General features: G+C 44.8%; 3 protein-coding genes across 19 annotated transcripts in view; 1 reads left to right on the top strand and 2 right to left on the bottom strand.

The window, feature by feature from the left end:
* Nucleotides 1-619: 619 nt before the first annotated feature.
* KCTD6 (potassium channel tetramerization domain containing 6) lies at nucleotides 620-8,863 on the bottom strand. Of its 5 annotated transcripts, none has more exons than XM_049826723.1 (4): nucleotides 8,635-8,863; nucleotides 6,412-6,498; nucleotides 3,245-3,353; nucleotides 620-2,019 (listed from the first exon to the last, which is right to left on the bottom strand). In XM_049826723.1, the coding sequence occupies exons 3-4, from the start codon at nucleotides 3,269-3,271 to the stop codon at nucleotides 1,333-1,335; spliced, it is 714 nt and encodes a 237-aa protein (XP_049682680.1). In that variant the 5' UTR covers nucleotides 3,272-3,353; nucleotides 6,412-6,498; nucleotides 8,635-8,863; the 3' UTR covers nucleotides 620-1,332. The 5 variants fall into 5 exon arrangements, with proteins under 5 accessions (XP_049682680.1, XP_049682681.1, XP_049682676.1 ...); XM_049826724.1 differs by lacking the exon at nucleotides 8,635-8,863 and adding an exon at nucleotides 7,822-8,156; XM_049826719.1 differs by lacking the exon at nucleotides 6,412-6,498 and having other exon boundaries at nucleotides 8,635-8,862.
* Nucleotides 8,864-9,205: 342 nt separating this feature from the next.
* Nucleotides 9,206-13,646, top strand: PDHB (pyruvate dehydrogenase E1 subunit beta). Its single transcript, XM_049826718.1, has 9 exons — nucleotides 9,206-9,400; nucleotides 9,615-9,722; nucleotides 9,794-9,856; nucleotides 9,956-9,991; nucleotides 10,090-10,375; nucleotides 11,104-11,214; nucleotides 11,771-11,862; nucleotides 12,338-12,479; nucleotides 12,858-13,646. Exons 1-9 carry the CDS (start codon nucleotides 9,260-9,262, stop codon nucleotides 13,001-13,003), a joined length of 1,125 nt encoding a protein of 374 aa, XP_049682675.1. The 5' UTR covers nucleotides 9,206-9,259; the 3' UTR covers nucleotides 13,004-13,646.
* A 606-nt stretch (nucleotides 13,647-14,252) lies between these two features.
* Nucleotides 14,253-19,900, bottom strand: part of PXK (PX domain containing serine/threonine kinase like) — a 37,413-nt gene continuing 31,765 nt past the window's right edge. For 6 of the 13 annotated variants that reach the window (XM_049826701.1, XM_049826702.1, XM_049826703.1 and 3 more), the window contains one exon: nucleotides 14,253-15,327. In XM_049826701.1, the coding sequence (XP_049682658.1) occupies nucleotides 15,116-15,327 (212 nt within the window). In that variant the 3' untranslated portion in view covers nucleotides 14,253-15,115. Of the gene's footprint in view, nucleotides 17,114-18,420; nucleotides 18,504-18,774; nucleotides 18,810-19,900 lie in introns of those variants that run through there. The other 7 variants (XM_049826706.1, XM_049826709.1, XM_049826712.1 and 4 more) reach the window with 5 other exon arrangements.

Below are 19,900 nucleotides of genomic sequence, written 5' to 3'. Positions count from 1 at the left end.
CTGCACAGCCCAGGGAGCAAAGCAGTTGTGGCAAGGACCACCTGTGACAAGAAATTCATGGAAGAATGTGATCCATTCATCAAAATGGCTATCAACTCTCTTAGTCCCAACAGCATTCAAGTTAGAGCATAACCAGAAATTCTATTAATAACTATGACAAAGTGCCCAAGATAACAGAAAAGGCTATATGAAATTAAGTAAACACACAAAACTTGAGTGCCTTGACTTGAACAACATCCGGAACAGCATTCTACAGTTAAAATTTATATAAAGTCACTAGATAAATCACTGACAAACCAGATAATGCTACTGAGCAGCTCCAAGTATTTAGGCTCTGTGTTCCCTCCATCCCTATCCCTTTAGCCAGTACAAATACTTGACATCTTTCTGTTAGTCATAATGCAGTTTTCAAAACACAAGCTTTTTCTATAATGAGGACAGCTGAATCAACTGATTAATATAAAAAGGAACAAAGTACATCAGTAATGGAGGAGAATGGAACCAGAGCATCTGAACTACTTGGCAGCACAAAAAAAACAGGGTTTGGGTGGGGGGTTTGGTTTGGTTTGGTTTTTTAACTATTAGAAGTTTTAGAAGACAAGAAGAAAATACAAAATAGTATTCTGTATTTCACATTTTTATTAGCTTCTTGCTGGCAGGCATTACACTTGGGAATAATATTGCACCAGGCATTAAAAATATGAATTCTACCACAGGGACATTTTGCATTTAGAATCCAATATAAATATTTCTAATTATATTTCCATGGCTACAGATAATATTTGGTTGCTTGATTTATATGCATAGAAAGAAACAGTTGTCATAACTGTAAGAAACTGTACTTATCAAGTACTTTTAAAGGGTGGGATTTTTCCTAGAATATTACAATAGTGTTTATTGATTTAGAAACTAAATTAGTCTACATGATAGCAGCTTTTTCCCAACTGCATTTTAAATTCTTTTTGTTTCTTGCTCCCAGTGTCGTAGCATTAGATGGATTAGAAACCATTTAAACGGAGGTAATTTTAGCACTTTAAGTTGCGTCAGAGAATTGTGTTAATGACACAAAATACCCTATTGTACTAATTCTTCGGACTCCCTCTTTCAAACAAAAAGGTGTCTTGACTGAACAGGCACATGCATGGTTTTTTTCTGAACAGGACAAAAGGACAGAGCTGCTAGAGAACGAAACTCCTCCAGTCCTTACTGATAAACAATAAATAGTCGTATAAAAAAAAGCCCACATTGTTGCTTTAGTCAAAATCCAGACTCTCTTGGGTTTACTGTCCAATTAAGTTGCTAATCACTGAAGTGGCTCCTGCGGAGTCAGAATCAGTCATCTGTTTTCCGTGCCAGTCTACAGAAAGTCCAGTTATGCTCCACTGTGTTTTCATTGGCACGCTCGCTCATATGATGAACTCTGGTATTCCGGATCGTGAAGCCCTGCTTTGTGATGTACTCCATCAGATGGACTCTGAGCGATACTTCCTGGTGGTAATCACATGGCCCAAAAGTGAAGGAAACCTGGCAGTCCCTGGTGTCCATCATATGCTTATTCCACTTTGTGAAGTGGTTTGAAATGCCCTCCAGTAACGAATGGACTTTTGTCGTGATAGTGAGCTGCGTGATGATTACAGCCACCGGGTTGGAGTACTTGGAAAGCTTCCGGGTGCTGGACAGCTCCACCACCTCCTCAAAGGTATCCACAGGATACAGCGGCTTGGGGTCATTAAGACATTGAATTAGCGGTTCAATCTGATAGAAGTCCGCTTCCTTCCGAAGTAGGTCGAACTCCTTGAAGTCCAGTGGCAAAGTGAGCTCTGAGGTCCTTAAAAAGTTAAGAACATAACGGAAAAGTGGTCCATCTCTGTCAATAAAGTAATTGCCCTGAGAGTCCCTGGCAGTGGGGAAGTCTCCCCTGAACATGGCCCCAAGCATTGAGTCAGGATATCTCGTTAGAGTTGTGAGGGATGTCGTGTACATGTGTCCACCCACATTTAGCGTGACTGGATCAGTCATCTAGAAAGAGAGAAATCGCAGAGTTTATCAAGCCACCACAAGAAGATTTGATCGGCTCACTGACATACATGGCAAATACTGTTTGAAAACTGCAGGCTCTGCAGAGAATCACGCTTCTCCCATTTGAAGCCTTTAAGCGGTGTTTAAACCCGAACAAATCCAAGCCACCTAGCAACAAGGCACAACTGGCAACTAGACAGGACGATACTTAACATTCAGAATGCACATTTCCAGAACGCTTTAGAAATCTTAACAACTGCGCTACTGTCACAGAGCAAGTTTTGCATTTGGGCAACAAGTTTTCTTCCCATTCTACAGATGGGTAAATGAGAACAGAGAGATTTCCTGAAGAACAAGTTAGTCTGAATGAGGCCCATCAGTGTTCCTTACTTTCACAATCTGTCTCATTCTAGAACAAAACAAAACACACAAAAAAAAGAGAAAGAAAGAAAAAAAAAAATCAGCTGAACAAATCTTAAGCCTCTTTCTCTCCCTCAGAAGAGGATGACAGTGCAAGTTTAGACACAGGACCAAGAGCTCAAAATCAAAATCACCCATGCTCTGGTTAAGAGGCATCATTAAAACAAGCAAACAAAAAAGAACTTTTAGCTTTTAACTCTAAAAAGAAATATTTCTTAGCAAATAAGCATGCTGTGTAGAAGAGGGGGGCAGAGCACAAACCAGTCTGCATCAGCTTCCAGATAGCACATGAGGAAGCAAGAGAAAAAGGAACATAAATCCCATCTGGCCACCAACCCTAACAACCAGGACTGAGGCCAGCCAGAGAAAAGAGACATATGCATGGCAGCAGAATGTTTAGAGAAAGAGAACAGGCAAAAAATAAGATGCGTTTGTCTAGTTTGAGACACGGTTTACAAGGAAAAATATTTTTCTTTATAAATAAAATTACAAAGGCCTTAAAATTATACGCAGGAAGCACAAACCTTTTTCAGCTTTTGCATGTTAGGAAAATGGTAACAGTGAGCGTAAGGTGTCAGTTAAGTACTCACTGATTGCACCTGGCAAACATGAGTTGGAGCTCTCCCCACAAATAGCACGCAAGGTGAAACACTCCAGAGAGTGTAAGCAAGCTGTTGTAACATGCACGTTTTTTCTTCTCACATGACTGAAGCTCTGGATCTACACAGATCTGGAAGGATTCTTACTGCAAGATCTTGAAAGCCCAGTTGTACTGCACAGGACACACTTACACAAGCTCACTTACCATATATCCCCAGTCTCCATTATCCATCTGTTCAATTGCTTGAACTGTGGTATTCCAAGTTTAACAGAAGGTTGCTGAAAGGATACGCGATTCGCCTCCTATTATCTCCCTGCAGGAAAAAGCACACACAGAAACACAAAACAAAGAACAAAACATGGCAGACCATCAGTACCTACAAGAACGACCGAGGGGAATGCTTTCTAATCAAAGGCAGGCTCTCTGCCATGAAAGCATTCAGCTACAAAGCCACATTAGCAGAAGAATCTACAAACAAGCTTTTCCCTCCTTCTCCCTTCACACTACTCATAGGACTGCCTCCGGAGCACAGGGGTAATCACTCCACCAGCTGTCTGACCATCCCAGTTTCATTAAATAACAAGCAATGTGCCTCTGAGGATAATATACATTCACAAAAGGACAACCTTTCACCTGGGCAACTGTGAGTACTTTGAAAGACAGATGTCCTTTTCCCAATTAAAGAAGTTTATTTAGCCACCATTGAGGTCATACGTGTGATCTCTTAATATTAGTCAAAATTCCCATGCTCTAGTTTCAAACCACAGAGAAGAATAAATCAAGCATGAAAGCCAACAAAGAGTAAGAAGAAAAAAAAAATATCTCACTGCGGAATTAATAATTCAGTAGTGGAGAACTGCAATTGATAGCAAGAACATCAATCTACAAATAAAAGAGTATGAATGGACCTCACAGACACACATGTACTCTCAAACAAAATCTCTTTAGGGACCAGCCAGAGGACATCAAACATCTTTTCAACAATGCTCCAACAAAAGCAATTTGAGAAGTGGTTCATGCCATAACTTCCCAGAAGATGCTGAACTGCTGACTTGCATAACAAGGGGACTCTCTCTACACGAGCACAGCAACGGAAAGCCACAGCCTGGGTTGTGCAACTCAAGGGGAGGGCGGGCAGCGAGTGACCCCAGACACCAGTGGAGATTTTCCAAAAGTGGCCTGTCAACCATGTCAAGTGATGCATGGACAAGGAAGCCAGTCATCAGTAAGCCTTTATCCCTACCCAGAGCCTGCCTCTCTGCTAGAATTGCTGAAAATTTAGGTCAGTCTGTTTTAAGTAGGGTACAGCTTCTCAGCTTTGTTTATTTTTACATCTTAAAGACCACAGAGTTACCAAGACTTCTGCTCCCATCCTCTTTACTAGCAAACTTCAATACACAGTCACCCAGCTAAAAGCAGCACAAAGATTTAGCCAAGCCAGAGCCCTACATTCCAAAACAAGTGAACGTTCGCTGTTAATTCCCAACCAAAAAGATTACTTGCCCTTCTCATTCCTAGCAAACGAGGTTGGTCTCATTCACCACTGAACAAGGCAGCACACCCCACCTCTCTGGGCTCTGCTACCCTGCCCAAACCCACAGCCTGGGCACAGCAGCATCCAGCAGGTCTGGCCTTCAGGGGCCAGCAGCACGACCACAGCTGCAGCTGCATCTCAGATGTATTAAAGAGTAAAAAAACCAAAATCAGTGTATGAAAATTGTGAGGTCAGACAACAGAAGACTAAGGAATACTAAGATACAGAACTAGTCATACCAGGATCCTATTTTTACAAATTAGAGATGGAGAATGCCTCAAGAAAGTACATTAAAGCACACCCTCCCGCCTCAGTCCGACAGCAGATGAACCTGGAACGCCAGCTCTTTTGCCAGCCTCTGTAATTATTTTTTTTAACGCTCCCAAATCAAGAAGTGAATTCATTCAGGTTTTCTTTATTTGGAATTGTCACTCAAGTACAGCTCATTAATTTCTATCAACAGCCCAGACCTTTTAAATTCCAGCACTTACAGGTGTTATTCTGTTCAAGCGCAACACCAGTATAACATGCAGATGCATTGAAAACATAGGAGAGACTGGTACTGATATTCAAGAACATTCACCTGAAAGTGAAATGATGCAGCCAGCCAGAAACTTCACCAGTAATCATGATGGAAGAGCTCTGCAGTCTTAACAAAATTAACTGGAATTATACATTCAGAATATTTCAAAGGCAGACAGATGTCCACCAGAGTTATCTAAACTGGTAAACAGATACTATGTCATTTTGGTCAGCATCTAAGTCCAAATGACAGATGAATCAAGACTTTCTTTATCAGGGAAAGAAACAGATGACACCGCCTGTCTGTACGATGGCATGAACTAATCTTTGATCACAGCACTGCTATGTAACACCGGAGTGAATAATTTACAAAAGCAATTAGCTGAAACAAACCCAGCCCTCAACATATAAGTGTCATCGAGAAGTCTCGCTGCCCTTTGTGTAATCCAGAATCACTAGGCACGCACAAACCTCCCTGGCAAAGCCAGTGCTGGAGCAAGATGCACAATGCAAAGGGATGATACTGGGATGCCATCCCAAAATGCCTGAGTGTGATCACAACTACCCGCTGCTTCCCTCATCAGTCTGGGAGCTCTGAATTTCTAGACAACTTCACAGGCAAAAATAGCTCTGTTTAGGTACAACCCGAGATAAGGACTAGCAAACCACATCACAACAAGGGTGGGGACATACGCCCTTCATGACATACACTCTTTCAACAATGCTTTAAATTCTTCATAAATGAAATAGTGATGCATTGGTGGGGGTGGGCAGACATACTTCATCCATACCCCGGGATGGGCAGCCTCAAGCCAGCTCTTGTCCCTGTGTCACACAACAACGTACCACACCCATGGACAGCCTCGCTAACACGGCTACTTGTGTCCAGACAGCAGATAACAGATGACATGTAGCCATATCCCAAGACAGCCTGCCTTTAATAACCGTAAGAAATACTCATTTAAGATGAAATTCAGCCAGACAAACTGCTGACACCATTTAAGCCAAACAGGATGTCATTCTCTGGCAAGAGCAGAAGTGCACTGATTGTGTCAAACCACAGTCCTGCTTTCGTTAAGCTGCTCCTGCAAGCAGGGAGAAGATATGATGCAGCATTAACACGGTCATCACAGCTGCTGCTGTAGCCCAGCACCAAGCCCATCCAAAACTAGAAAGGCACAATGAGAAGCAAGTACCTTTGAAAAGCACTCAAGTCATCATTTTATACTTAATACACCAAATTGGATAACTGCATTTATAGAACACTCACTCTTGTTTCATATGTTATGACTCAGAGGATTACAAGGCTATTTACCAGCAACACTACTGCAACAGGTAGTTCCATTAACTTCAGCAGGACTTCTCCCAGAACAGAGATGCTAACGTGCAACCATTTTGCAAGCTGAAATTCAGAGAAAGCAAATGAGAGTCAGCTGAACATCTGCATCTGTGAATAAACACACATGGGCTCAGGACAGGCCAGGGGACGCCAGCAGCACTGCATTTGGTCAAGGCCACAGGCTACACACTGCACCTGGAGAAAACCACTGCACTGCTGTCATATGCAGCTACTTGAAGGAGGAGCAGAAATACAACTAACAGTTAAAAGTCAAGAGGCAACGCACCACCCAAATTGCTCTGAATGTTTTTCATCTAGTTTTTCCAACAAAAGAATTGAAGGATTTACTTGTGGCACTAGTCCTCAGTGGACAGTTTAGTGTCAATATTACAACACAAGCTGTTTAACCTCCACAAAAACTGTTTAACCTTAATAGTTACCTTAGATTTCTAGGTCAATAAAGAGTTGACAGGAATTCTACCAATGGTAACTTAAAAATTAAAAAGTGCAAAGCTAGCACTCCACTTATACAGATAAATATATTTGGTATTTCAAGCTACTCACCCATGTAGTAAGCTCCCTGCCTCTCACATTTAGATCTCCAAGGATGAGAAGGAACTCCTGCCCTCAGCACAGTTACGCTGTACATGGACAGCCTTCTCTATTCCCCAGCCAGTCATAACATTTGAAAGGCAAGATTTTATTGTAAATCATTATTGATGACTCACCTGAACTGACAAAAACTAAGCTAGCACCAGTGATGACTGTACTCCACCAAATTGTACAGCGAGACGACAGTCTACAGAGTGAACCCATGAGGCTCTAGCACCACGCTACTCTAACCAAGGGAGTGAGGAAGAGGCTAGCTCTTAAAACAACCAGTTACCGAATCTTCTGGTAATTTGGCACATCAGCTTCACTAAAGAAAGCACCCATCACCTTCTACATGTGTTGAGTTTATAATGACTAACGTAAGTTTATTAAAAATTAACTTAGTTCTTGCTTTTCTTTAGTTGCTTTTTACTAATATTTAGTCTTCACCTCAGGCAGGAGGGAAAAACGCTCACGCCAGCTACTCAGCATTTTCATTCCTTTATGTCTAATTGCTTCACTATAAATTCCAAGCTCCTGAAGTTTCCTTCCCTCCCCCGAGGAGCTCTATGACATCCTGGTTTAAGTCCAGGTTCCCAACTTTTATTTTAATTGCTACTTGTTTGAAGCGCCCACATCACGATATCATTTTGGCCCTCCTCTCACGAGAGCCAAAGGAAGACACTTGTATTTAGCTTGGTCCTGCGCTGCTGAAGCAACCCAAGGCACCCAGGCTTTCAGCACCCATGATGACGGTTGGGTTTTACCCATGTATTTTGCTTCTGTGAAACTAACCAGTAGTTGTCTCCATGCGGAAATGTGTCTCCAAACAGTTCTGGAAGAAGGCAGGGGTCAGAAACACTGAGCCTCCCCGCACACACCAAGGGGCCTTGGCACATGCACGGACCAAGGAGCGACAGCAAGACAGGGGCAGAAATCCTTCCTGCGAGCCCAGGCCAGAGAGGGGCCCAGGCCTGCAGCAGGAGCTGGGAAGTGCCAGTTTCCATCACAGAGGAGCCAGAGAGCTCATGGTGGAAGAACCCTCCCCAGGATCACAATGATTCAGCAAAGATGCTGGAAACGAACCCAGACATTTTGCTTCCCCTTCCCTGCAAGTGACCCAAGAGCCCACACCCTCACCCCCACCCCAAACCAGTATCCCAGCTCTGCCTCCGCTCCCCGGTGGGGCAGGAGGACCCACTCCCTTCGCAGAGCGGGACAGAGCCCGCGTATCCCAGCCTCTCCCTGCCACAAATCACCGCCGGGCACCCCGGCTCCCACCCCGGCATCTTCCCCGCTCCTTCCCCCAGCCCGACCGGGAACAGGACCCAGGCACCACCCCCACCCTAACACCGCGGCCCCGGCATCCTGCCGCCCCGCAGCCCTCCCCCAGCACCGAAAAGGCCCCGGGAGCCTGACCCCGGGGAGCCCAGCCCCCCTCGCCCCCCCACCCGGGACGCGGCCGTCCCGCCTTAAGGCGCTCCCCCACGGAGACTGCGGGCACCCCGCCCCACCCGGGAGCCCGGCCCCTCACCGCTGCCCCGAACCAGGGCAGGCCCCGGGCGCCCAGCCCCGCAACCCCCCGGCCCGGCCCGGCCCGGCACTCACGGGCGCAGCTGAGGCAGAGCCCGGCGGCGGCGGGGACGACGGAGCTCGAGCCCGGAGTTGAGCCGCCGGTGCGGGCGGAGGCGGAGCGAGGGTGTGTCCTAAGCGAGCCCCGCCCCCAAGGCCGCGCCCCCTTCCTCCGGTAGGTGTGGGGGGAGGGGCGGGGGCCGCCAAGCGCCTCAGCGCCCGCCCGCCCCCGTTCACCTCAGGGCCGCTAACCGGGGGGCCGCGCTCCGCCCTGCGCCCGGACGTCGGCGTCACCGAGGAGGGTTGAGAGGGGCCCGGCCCCGGTAAACCTCGTCGCCAAAAGGCGAAGCCGTGGCCGCGGGCGGGGCGCTCGAGCCCGAGCCATGCGCCTCCCCGCCAACGCAGGGCGGGCGGACGGTTGTCCCTGGCGGGCCCGACCACCGCCGCCGCCGCCGCCGGGGAGGGGGGGTGGGGAGAAGGGGAACCGGAAGTGGCGTGCAAAGGCCGCGCCGCCCGTCTCCCGCCGTCGCGGGCGCCGGTTCTCGCGAGAGCGCGGAGGGCGGGGCGAGGCCGCCGGGCAGGGCGCGCGGGGGGGCGGGGCCTCGTCGTCACCGGCGGCGCGCGGCGCCCCGCTCCCTCCGCGCTAGAGGACACGGCCAAGATGGCGGCGTCTGCGGCGGCACTGCGGCACCTGGCGCCGCTGGGCGCCCGCCTCGCCCGCCTCCCGCCGCGGGGCCGCGCCGCCGGGCGGCTGCTCCAGCAGCGCAGGGGGATCCGCCTCTCCGCGCCCGCCGCCATACAGGTAGCGGGGCCGCCGCGGGGAGTTAGGATTGCCCCGAAGGAGGGGCTGGGGGAAAGGGGCTCGTCCCTCTCGGGGGAGGCGGCCGGGTCCCGGGGCGGGTGGGCGGTGAGGCGAGGCGAGGCGGCGCGGCTCGACTCCCCGCGGCCCTGGCGGGTGGGGAGCCCCGCGGCTGCGGGCCGTGCCCCCGCCCTGCCCGGCAGCCGGTGTCTCGCAGGTGACGGTGCGGGACGCGCTCAACCAGGCGCTGGATGAGGAGCTGGAGCGGGACGAGCGCGTCTTTCTGCTGGGCGAGGAGGTGGCTCAGTACGATGGCGCCTACAAGGTATGTGGATGTCGTTACCGGGCCGGGAAAGGGCCTCGGGCGGGCCCTGACTGCCCTCTCCTGCCCTGCAGATCTCCAGGGGTCTCTGGAAGAAGTACGGGGACAAGAGGGTGATCGACACCCCGATATCGGAGGTAAGGCTGCCCTGTCTTCTGCCCTGGCCGTCCCTTCCATCAGCCGCTCCCCCGCCACCCCCGGCCCCGTGCTCACTCCTTGGCTCCCTTCTCTTTCAGATGGGCTTCACAGGAATCGCTGTCGGTGCTGCTATGGTTTGTAAATTTGCATTCCTCTCCTTCTGATTTAAAAACTAAAAATAAATTGGGTTTATGTAAAAACATACTAATACGTACTTTAACATATTTAATAGGCAGGGTTGAGACCAGTGTGTGAATTCATGACGTTCAACTTCTCCATGCAAGCAATCGATCAGGTTATAAACTCAGCTGCCAAGACCTGTTACATGTCTGCAGGATCAATTGCTGTTCCCATTGTCTTCCGGGGCCCCAACGGGGCATCAGCTGGAGTCGCTGCTCAGCACTCGCAGTGCTTCGCCGCTTGGTACGGGCACTGCCCGGGACTGAAAGTTGTTAGTCCTTGGAGCTCAGAAGATGCCAAAGGTCTGCTGAAAGCATCAATACGGGATGATAATCCAGGTGAACACAGGCAGATCGTGACAACACCTAGCACTCGATCCTGAAAAGAATGTCCGTTTTCTCCTCCTGCCCCATTTAAAACAAACACACACAAGATTGTTAAACCCTAAAATACTTAAGGTTGCTTTACTGCACCTTTAGGGTACTTACAAAGGCACAGAAGTACGTATTCTTTTCCTAATAGTCACTTGCCTTGTTAGCAGTAGACTAATTTTGTGCTGTTGCCAGCTACATATCTTTACTGCTAGTTTGGTACCAATCAGGAAACTTAGAAGCATTTATGAATCTATCATAAAGGGGTTAAAAAGGATGAAGATGAGTCAGGAGGAGTTCCTGTATATACAGTGTCTATGTAACTCATTTTTACAGATCATGAAGTTCAGATGATAAATTCAGAATGTCATTAATTAAAAGCAGGGCAACCTTTCTCTTTATTTTTCACAAATATGCATGCAAAATCTAAGACCTTTCTGAAACTCATGATTCTACCATCATGTACCAGAAGTTAAATACCTGATATCATTTAAGAGTAATTGTAGATAATTTTTTAAATAATTCAGCATTAAGACTGTGGTTTGTATTTTTTTAATTGCTTCTGCAAACATACTCAAGTCCTTGTTGTTTGGATGGGCTTAGTATCTTGAACTAGTCTGCTGCAGTACCGTTAATCAAAAGTGCAGTCCTGTGCCTGCAGATGTACATGCTAATCGAAGTATGTTTTCTTCTAGTTGTGATGCTGGAAAATGAATTACTGTATGGTGTTCCCTTTGAAATGTCTGAACAGGCACAGTCAAAGGATTTTCTTGTTCCAATTGGAAAAGCTAAAATAGAAAGGCAAGGTAAGCTGAGAATACAGTTTGTTCCCATATTAACCGAACTGCTTGGGGACTTTTTTTTTAACTTCTTAGCTATTCAGAATACTGCTGTCATGCGACATAGAAAAGTGTGTCAAATGTTCAATGTTCCAATGTTATTTTATCCAGTAGTATACTTTATTTTTCTGTTGCCCGTACAAGGAAAGATCACCTGATTCTCCATATCTTATCTAAAGCTATACCCTTCTAAGGGATTTGTTCCATAGTGTAGAGTAGGTGATGCCTGAAAAACTTTTTTCCTCACCTATGTAATGTTTGTCAAAAATGCAAAAAGAGATCACTGTAGTATTTCAGCCCGTTTGTTTATGATTTACCACTGAATTACATGAATGTTTGAAAAGGATAATCTAGAAACTATATTAAATATATCTTCAGTTCCCTGAATTAAAGGGTAAAGTTTGTGTCTTAGCATAGTCCTTCGCTACCACTCTTTGTGCAGAATACTTAGCATTTCAAATAAATGTAAGGAACTTTACATTTAGGGGTTTTTTTTCTTCTTTAACACTTGTTTCTGTTCTAGGAACCCATGTTACGTTAGTGTCACACTCAAGACCTGTTGGACACTGTTTGGAAGCAGCTGCTGTACTTGCCAAAGAAGGTGTAGAGTGTGAGGTGGGTGGGGTTTCTGTTTGTCTCTTTCCCTGAAGTGGGGAAAAAAGCAGAGGGACTTTCTGTTCAGGCTCTGCAAAACTTCAGTGTTATTAACTACAAGCTTCTTATATTTGTAAATGCCTTAACAGCATGTGCATTTCATGTTTCTGCATTTGACCCTTTCATCACAAAGTTAAGGCAGAACTACTAACGATTTTGATTGACCCAGCTGTAGGGTAAGCAGAACAATGACAGTATGTATTAGTATGGTTGTATCTCGATAGAGCAAGAGTCACCTACTTGGGCTTTTCCGGGAGCCAGGAGAAACTGTTCCGCACAGTCTCTGCCAGAAAAATGTTAAAAATTTTATTAAGTCTTGTCTTCAAAGTCAGAATAGATGAAAGTGCTAAAGGTCACTGTACCCAAACAGTGGTAACCGACAGGCTTAAATCATAGCAAAACTCCCTTTTCTCCTCCTCCCCACCCCCCTCCCCAGGTTATAAATCTGCGTACCATTCGACCAATGGATATTGAAACAGTGGAAGCCAGCGTTGTAAAGACAAACCATCTTGTAACTGTAGAAGGAGGTTGGCCACAATTTGGAGTAGGAGCAGAAATCTGTGCCAGGATCATGGAAGGTACCAAGTTTTGCAATGTACATGTTGATCTCATTCCCTAGTCTAAATCCTGACAACTTCTTGATAAAGCCAAATGAAGGCAAAGTTAGGGGTTTGTATCTGAGGAGGCGGCTGAGCCTAGCTGTCTTGCTCTAGAGATTTTCACAGGGTGGATCGAGCTAGTCTTCTGTTGCGAGTAATTCTTATCCCAGAAACTCGACTGTGTGAGAAGTAAGATCGAAACTTTCTGTCTAAACCATAGTGCATGAAGATGAACAAGCAGGAACAGCTCTCTGGAATATTGGAGCTGCAGGAACAAAATTGTTTAAATGGATTAAGATTAAGAAATTGAGAGAAAACCGTAGCGCATGGCAACCTGACAACTGTTTTCTGTTTCAGGATCTGCCTTTAACTACTTGGATGCTCCAGCTGTGCGTGTTACCGGTGCAGATGTTCCTATGCCTTATGCAAAAATTTTAGAAGATAACTGCATACCTCAAGTGAAGGATATAATATTTGCAGTGAAGAAAACTTTGAATATCTAAGTTGTAAATACATGTTTTAATGTCCTGCTTCACAAAGTATTACTGGTGTAGGGCAAGTTGTATGCGTAACTTTTGTTGTATAGCTACATGAACTTTTTGTACAGTGGGCAAAGTGTAGTGATCTCCCAGAATATTTATATGGGGTTACCCTCTAAGCCACACTTCATGTAAGCAATGCTGTGGTAATGCTTGTTCATTCAACAGTACAGGTGGGTTAGTGCTACCCTATGTGGACAAATCCTATTCTAAATTCAGAATGAGGAAAAAATCCTCCATTTCTGCTTGGCTTGTAATTACCAGACCAGTTGTGTTAAACTGTTGGCTGCAGTGGTAGTTGAGTGAAGAACTGCAGTGAGCAAGAGAGGGCCCCGAGTCCTGCCCTGGAATGCTGTACAGCTCTCTAGGAGCCCATGGTTGCAAGGCTTATTAAAGGTGAATGATCAAACTGGAGTGAGTGAAGCCTTGCTTTTCAGTTCAACAGTTAAGTGCAACTATCTGTACAGAAGTGGGTTTTGGAAGCCTGCGGTATGGGTTAAGAGATGGCTAACATGTTTAGTTTCAAAGAGCACTCCGCTCAAGCAGGAAAGCTTCCGCACAAGAGCTTAAATGAAGATCCTGATCCTCTTCAGTAGGTGATGGGAAACGCTACAGAATTTTTCTTCACTAGCTGCCACATACAGTGATAAAAAAAATACTTGCCCTGATGCTTTGCTTTATGTATTATTTTTTTAAACTCATCATACGGGCTAACAATGGCATGCTCAAACTACAGTTCTTCAAATGCAAAATAAGTTATTTTACGCACATGCGCTGAGCCTGGGTCTGGACTGTGTTTGAAGAGCTGGGAAACAGTGGCAGCAGCCTTTCGGCAGATCACCAGATACCAGGGTTTAGCTAAGGGGCTATTCCTGTCAGGCAGGGAGAGCTCTGCTAGCCTTTGTTCAGCAGCTTCTGGTACAGAGTGAGAGCTGCCTCTAGGAGCCTGTGCAGCAGAGCTTGCTCTATACTCCAGGTAGGCTGCCCTTCTGCTGAACTGTTGGAGAGGAGATACTTACCTGTGTAAGTAGACAGAAGAGCTCAGGTCCTATTTTAGTTAAGGGCTACGAATACCTTTCAGAGTATTTTCTTTAGCAAAAGTGCTATTAGGTTCTTAGGAAGTCTGGGTTGCAGGTGCAATCCTAGCGGAATATACCCACCACCACGCTGCTGAAGGAATTCCATTAACGTTTTAATAAAAATGACTGAATATCACAGGTTACATGAAACTTTGTACAGACATTCTCTGCATAGTAACAAAACACTGATGTACTTGAATTTAAAAAATGGATTATCTATAATCCTTTAAAGTGCAATTTTTTTAAGGTTTTAAATCAAAAAGGATCTTTCAATAAAGTTTAAGCTGTTGAATAAACTTGAAGTAACTTTGCATTTAACTAAATCAAGAATAACAACCCAGTGCCCTATTAAATCCCATTTCAACTGTCTCCTTATATAAAAACACTTTCCCTTAGAGTTACAGGTAGGATGTCCGTTTAAACAAGTTTAATGAGACAGCATTTTTATTCCACCAGCAAATACGGTGGGAATAAGATTTAATTCTCTAGTTCCCTCACCTGTGCAGTATACTTTAAGGGTTGGGAGGAGTTGGATTATCTGGAACAAAACTTGCTCATTCAATGCAGCAAGAATTAAGATGAGTTACAAGTGCATGAAAAGAGTTGAAAAACTGAGCAGACTAAAACTACATTTGTGTAATTTGAAAAAAGGGGTGGAATAGAACTAGGAAAAAAAAAAAGCATTAATTCACCATGATCATGGTCATTCCTATTTTCAGATTTTTATTCAGCTATATAGAAGTCGCTGTACCCCTGAAACTGTAGCTAGAGAACAAAGTTCTTGAAACCAAGTAAAGAATGGAGTACTTATCACAGTATGGCAATGCAATTCAGACAGGGCAGTGCTGCTACTCAAGGAAAGCCAAAATAGGGGTAAACGGAGCTACAGCGTGATTAGCCGCTATATGCTGGTGGATCAGTCACTGGTCAGGAGGGTCTGGTTCCTAGACAGCACAGGAGGGGGAGAGGGAATTCAATCCTGGTGTGACCAGCGGCCTCAGCTGATCCTGGGAGCACTGTAGTCGCACGTCTGTGTTTTCTTCAGAGTTCCCTTCTGAAAGTTTTGAATGGAGCTGAGTAAGGCTCCTCGGCTTGCACTGACATCAGGCTGCGGGTTTGGCTGCGTTGGCACCTCTGTACTCGGAGGAGGAGGAGGAGCTGCTGGTGGCAGGGGCGGCGGTGGTGGTGCTGGGGGTATCGACGATGCTCCTGTTGAGTTGAGAAGAGAAGATGTAGTTTGATTATGCCAAGGAGGTCCTGCCGCAGAGGACTGCGGCTGCTTAGCTGGACTTGGTCAGTCCTGTACTAGTCATGTCATTTCTTGAATGCCAGTGGAGTGTGAAGAACAGAACAGATGAAAAATGCCAGTGATCAAATCCCTCTATCTGCAGGTGAGTCGTGTCACCTGAGACACCGCTGAAATGAAACCCGAAGTGCCTCAGTACTCGGGGATGCAAAACATGACTCAAATGTGATCTTACACTGAGGGAAATGGAGATCACTGAACAGGACTTCCCAGCTTCAGCTTCTCGTTTGTCCCCAGTGAAGCAGTTTGCTCTTTGGGTCATGAACAGTAACAAAGACTGGAAGAACAGGTACTAAGATTTGCTTATTTACATGACTAACTTTACTTTCTTAGGAAGGACCACATCGCTGTAGTATTTGTGATGACTGCTTGGTCCGATTATACTCCCATTTTAAAGTACTAACTGCAGATAGAGTTTTCTGGAAGGGTTTTACACTTCCACAGTACTGTCAGACTTTCACCAAACATGTCGTAACAAATGCCGGTTTCGCAGGCTGAACGAATCACAACAATCTGCCACTCACACCGCCTGCCAGCCTCTCGTGTTCCCACCAGTCACCTTTGCGCTCTGGCCCTTGCTCTCTACCTCAGTCATGTCCATCTCGTGCTCCTCATCATGCCTCAGCCTCCACGTCCTGACTCCCGGGGAAGCCGGAGCCCGCAGCGGTGCATGCGGGCAGCTAGCCCAGCAGCGAGGGCCTGCGTGGAGGTGCTTCCTGGCAGCTGGGATCCAGGCAGGTGGCCTTATTTGCCCCAAGCAGCTTTCCCAAACACCCTGATCTTGTGCAACTCTGCTGCTGCACGCTGCACCATCATTTCTACACAAGTATAATCAAAGATCCAGGCAGGAGTAAAAGCAAAAGGCTTCAGAGGTTCCACAGGACATGCACGTGAAGGTGGCGTTTGCAGCCCATCACCAGCTATATGGGGAATGACTGGCCTGTCTTGTCTCGCATATTCTGGAATGAGTACGGGCATAAGGATTAATATCTTCGAACTATTCAACAATGAATTTTAACTCCCATCACCTAGATGATTATTCCATAGTAAGACTAAAGAAACAAATGGTACCTATAGTCACACTTGCTTCCAGTAGCTAGCTCTAACCCACAAAGAGGAATATACTGGTAAGTGGCAAGAACTATGATACTAAAGGACAACAAAGCAAAACAACATGAGGCCAACCAAGAGACTATGGTTACTGAAGTAAAACTGCTTGCTATGAAGTACGCAAATACCAAGCAGTTAAAGGACATTATGCCACATGGACTCAGGAGGTATTCAATGAAGGATAAAGCTCAGCTACAGAAAACAAAAAGCAGGCCAAGTTCTTTGCGCTCCTCAGTAACACTTGCTCGCAGACTAACAAGTAATAATAAAAAAGTAACTGCTGTAAATACAAAAAGCAGTTATACTAGATGAAAGTCATAACTCAAAGCTCCCTCATTTTCTATTTATACCAGTCTTTGAAGAGAGATACTTCCCAGATGGGAGCAAGTGCAAAATGAGGAATATTCACACAAAGCATCCAATTTTGCCAGTGTACATTAATACATGCTGTGACTGTAGCACTTCCAACTCTTCAGGAGAAATTCTCACTGGCGTGAAAACCTTCTGTGACAACAAAACATGGAAGTACATATTGGGCTCATCTTCACTCTCCTCCCTTCCAGAGGAAATACTCAAGTCCTAGTAGAAATATCAGAGATCAACTGAAACAATTTAACATGCCTGTTGCATGTGGATCAACTGCTCTCTTAAGTAAGCAAAACATTACACACAGTGTTAGCACAAACTGAAATAAATTGCATATTGATGCCTTGGGGCCATCTAACCTATCCAAATCTACTTTTTACACTAGCCAAAGATGTAGAACTCCATTTATTATTAGAAACACTGGAAAACCATCCCCTAGGTTAGAGTCCTGTTTGGAACATGTGTATGGATTGCCAGCAAAGCACAGCAAACCAAAACTTGACGCTTTGCCAAAGGAAGAACAAGACCAAGAACAGTTCAAGTAACTACTTTTGTGGTTAAAGTGGTCAGAGCAGAACACTGCAGGACTGGCGTACCAACGCCATCACCAAACTGATCAGATGAACTGCTGTAAAAGAGCCAAGACCAGCTAATCATAAATGAAATGGCTTGAAAGAGATGCAAGAACTGCAGAGAACAAAGACAAGATTTTTGGCTGGAATTGCAAGGTGAGGTTCAAGAGGCCGTGCAAGTAGTTTTACAAGATGCAATAGGGAATGACCATGAAAACAGTGGCGAGGACTCTGTATGGAACACAAATACAACAGTAACATATACAGTGAAAGAAGGTACACATTTAACAGAGAGAACGGCATAAAAGCCACAAAGTGTTTGGATCCCTAAGTGTTACTAGGCCAAGATTCCATGTGTTATCTTCAAATTTTGGTCTGGTCATTTTACAATGGGCGTAGAAAAGACAGGGAAGTAGGGGGAGAGGCCACCTTCCTTCCTGGAAAATTGTTAAATTCCTCAGGACCCGCTTTTACTGAAATTGAGCTGCCGACAACATCATACAGTTAAACTCTTGGGAGATCGATTACAATGATACTCTTACACCTGAGCTCTGCCTTAAATACACACAGGTTTTAGAATCATAGCTGACTAGCTATGGGCATTACATATGGAACCTGTTAATTAAGAGCATGATTCTGAAAATCTTCAAATCCATTCATTTGTTAGTCAATCAAAACCAAGCTGTCCTTCCCTTCTTGACACAAGTGGTGCAAAGGAAATCTTAGTTCACACTTGTGTACTCATATGCAGTTATATCTACAAATTATATTGTTCTGCCCAACAGTGAAATATTCTCCTGTATTTACTAGAAAAAAACCAAACGTTTGAGACAAGTGCTCAGTTATCACTAGACCTTTCCAATACACGTGTTGGAAGAAGTTGCCTGCAAACACACATTTTACTCATTCATGCAGTTGTAAGAATAAAACACTCAAACAAGAACTTACCAAGGGTTTTTTACAGGGACATTTTTGTTAAAAGAGTGTGTTAAAAGGAATAGGAAGTAAATCAGATGCTGTAAACTTGATGCCTGAATTGAAACAAAAACTTAATTATGAATTTAAAGTGACAGTAATTGTGCAAACAGCATTAAAAACTTGGCTGAGAATGGGATGCAAACAAAGAAAATCATTTTAGTGATAGAGTTTTTAAAGATGCTGTATTTCATTAAAAGAATCCACAAGAAAGTTCAGATCATCTTCTTCTATTCCCTCCCAATACTAAGCAAGTTCAAGATTTGCATTCAAGTTTCCCATACAGAAACAGAGCATCTTTAAAGAGATAAATCAGCATTAGCTTACTTTTCCGAAAATTCACGTTCAAAATGATGCATGCTCTATTGAAGACAGCAGAGAAAGAGAGAGGACACAAGTTAATCATCCGGTTCTCGTGTCAAAGTAAGAAAAACAGATACTGTTAGCTGAAAAGTTAGTACAAAAATCAATACATTCTTATTCACTGACAAATATGAGGATAGCAGATTGACTATTTCATATTGCATATACAACACTTTGTCTGATTCTGAGTAACAAAACACAATTTTCCATGCTATAAGCATTATACTTGATGAACACATACAACACACATGCCTTCAGTTGCACATGCCATAATTCAAGCTTTACAGGATTAAAGTGCATTTAGAGAGATTTAGCAAGAAATCTGCAGGAAGATTAGCCACAGAAGACAAAATCCATTCAGTTCAAGGAACACCTCCTGTCGTACTAACACCTGTATTTACACTTATGCTGCATGGGTCAGAGACACTCAAGTAAAGCATTCAAATTGTCTTACAGAAAGGTGAAGGGCAGAAAAGATGCACCATATGGGTGTCTATGAAACACATGTCGTACTGAAGGATTCAGAACAACTGGCACAGAAAAAGATAGCTAAAGTTAAGTGCAACTCTTTTACTTCATTCCCACAGGGAAGCAAAAATGGCAGCCTCCAAACTTTCCTCTAGTTTAAGAGAGCTTGCTGGTATTTTATGGGCTTATTGGATTTAGAGAAGATGCAGTGAAGTTTTAAATAACCCATACCACAGTATTCTGTATCCCATCTGATCCTAGCCACAGCTCATAGCCGCAAAGAAAAATAACATATTTTCAAGGAAGCAAAGAATTGTGCAAGTGGGGAAAAAAAAGAATCAAACATTCAAGGGAGAATGTCAGATACATGGGAAGTTATGTTAGAATCACTTGCCACGATGTAAACAATGTATTTCAAAGATGTTATTTAGCCAAGTATCTGCAACAAAACCATCCCAAAACATTCTAGTCAATGAGAAAAGCCCATGAGAGCCTACGTTCCTAGTAGACACCTTTCCCCTCAAAGCAGGTCACGCATTCAATCCTACAGCTGCAGCTGTTATTACAAAGACAGCTGAAACCAGCAATCATTTTATTTCTTAGTATGTTTTGCATTAACTAT

The sequence above is a fragment of the Accipiter gentilis genome, chromosome 23 (assembly GCF_929443795.1).
Source record: "Accipiter gentilis chromosome 23, bAccGen1.1, whole genome shotgun sequence".
Lineage (NCBI taxonomy): Eukaryota > Metazoa > Chordata > Aves > Accipitriformes > Accipitridae > Astur > Astur gentilis.
Note: the sequence above shows the minus strand (reverse complement) of the source record. Positions and strands in the feature narration are given on the sequence as shown.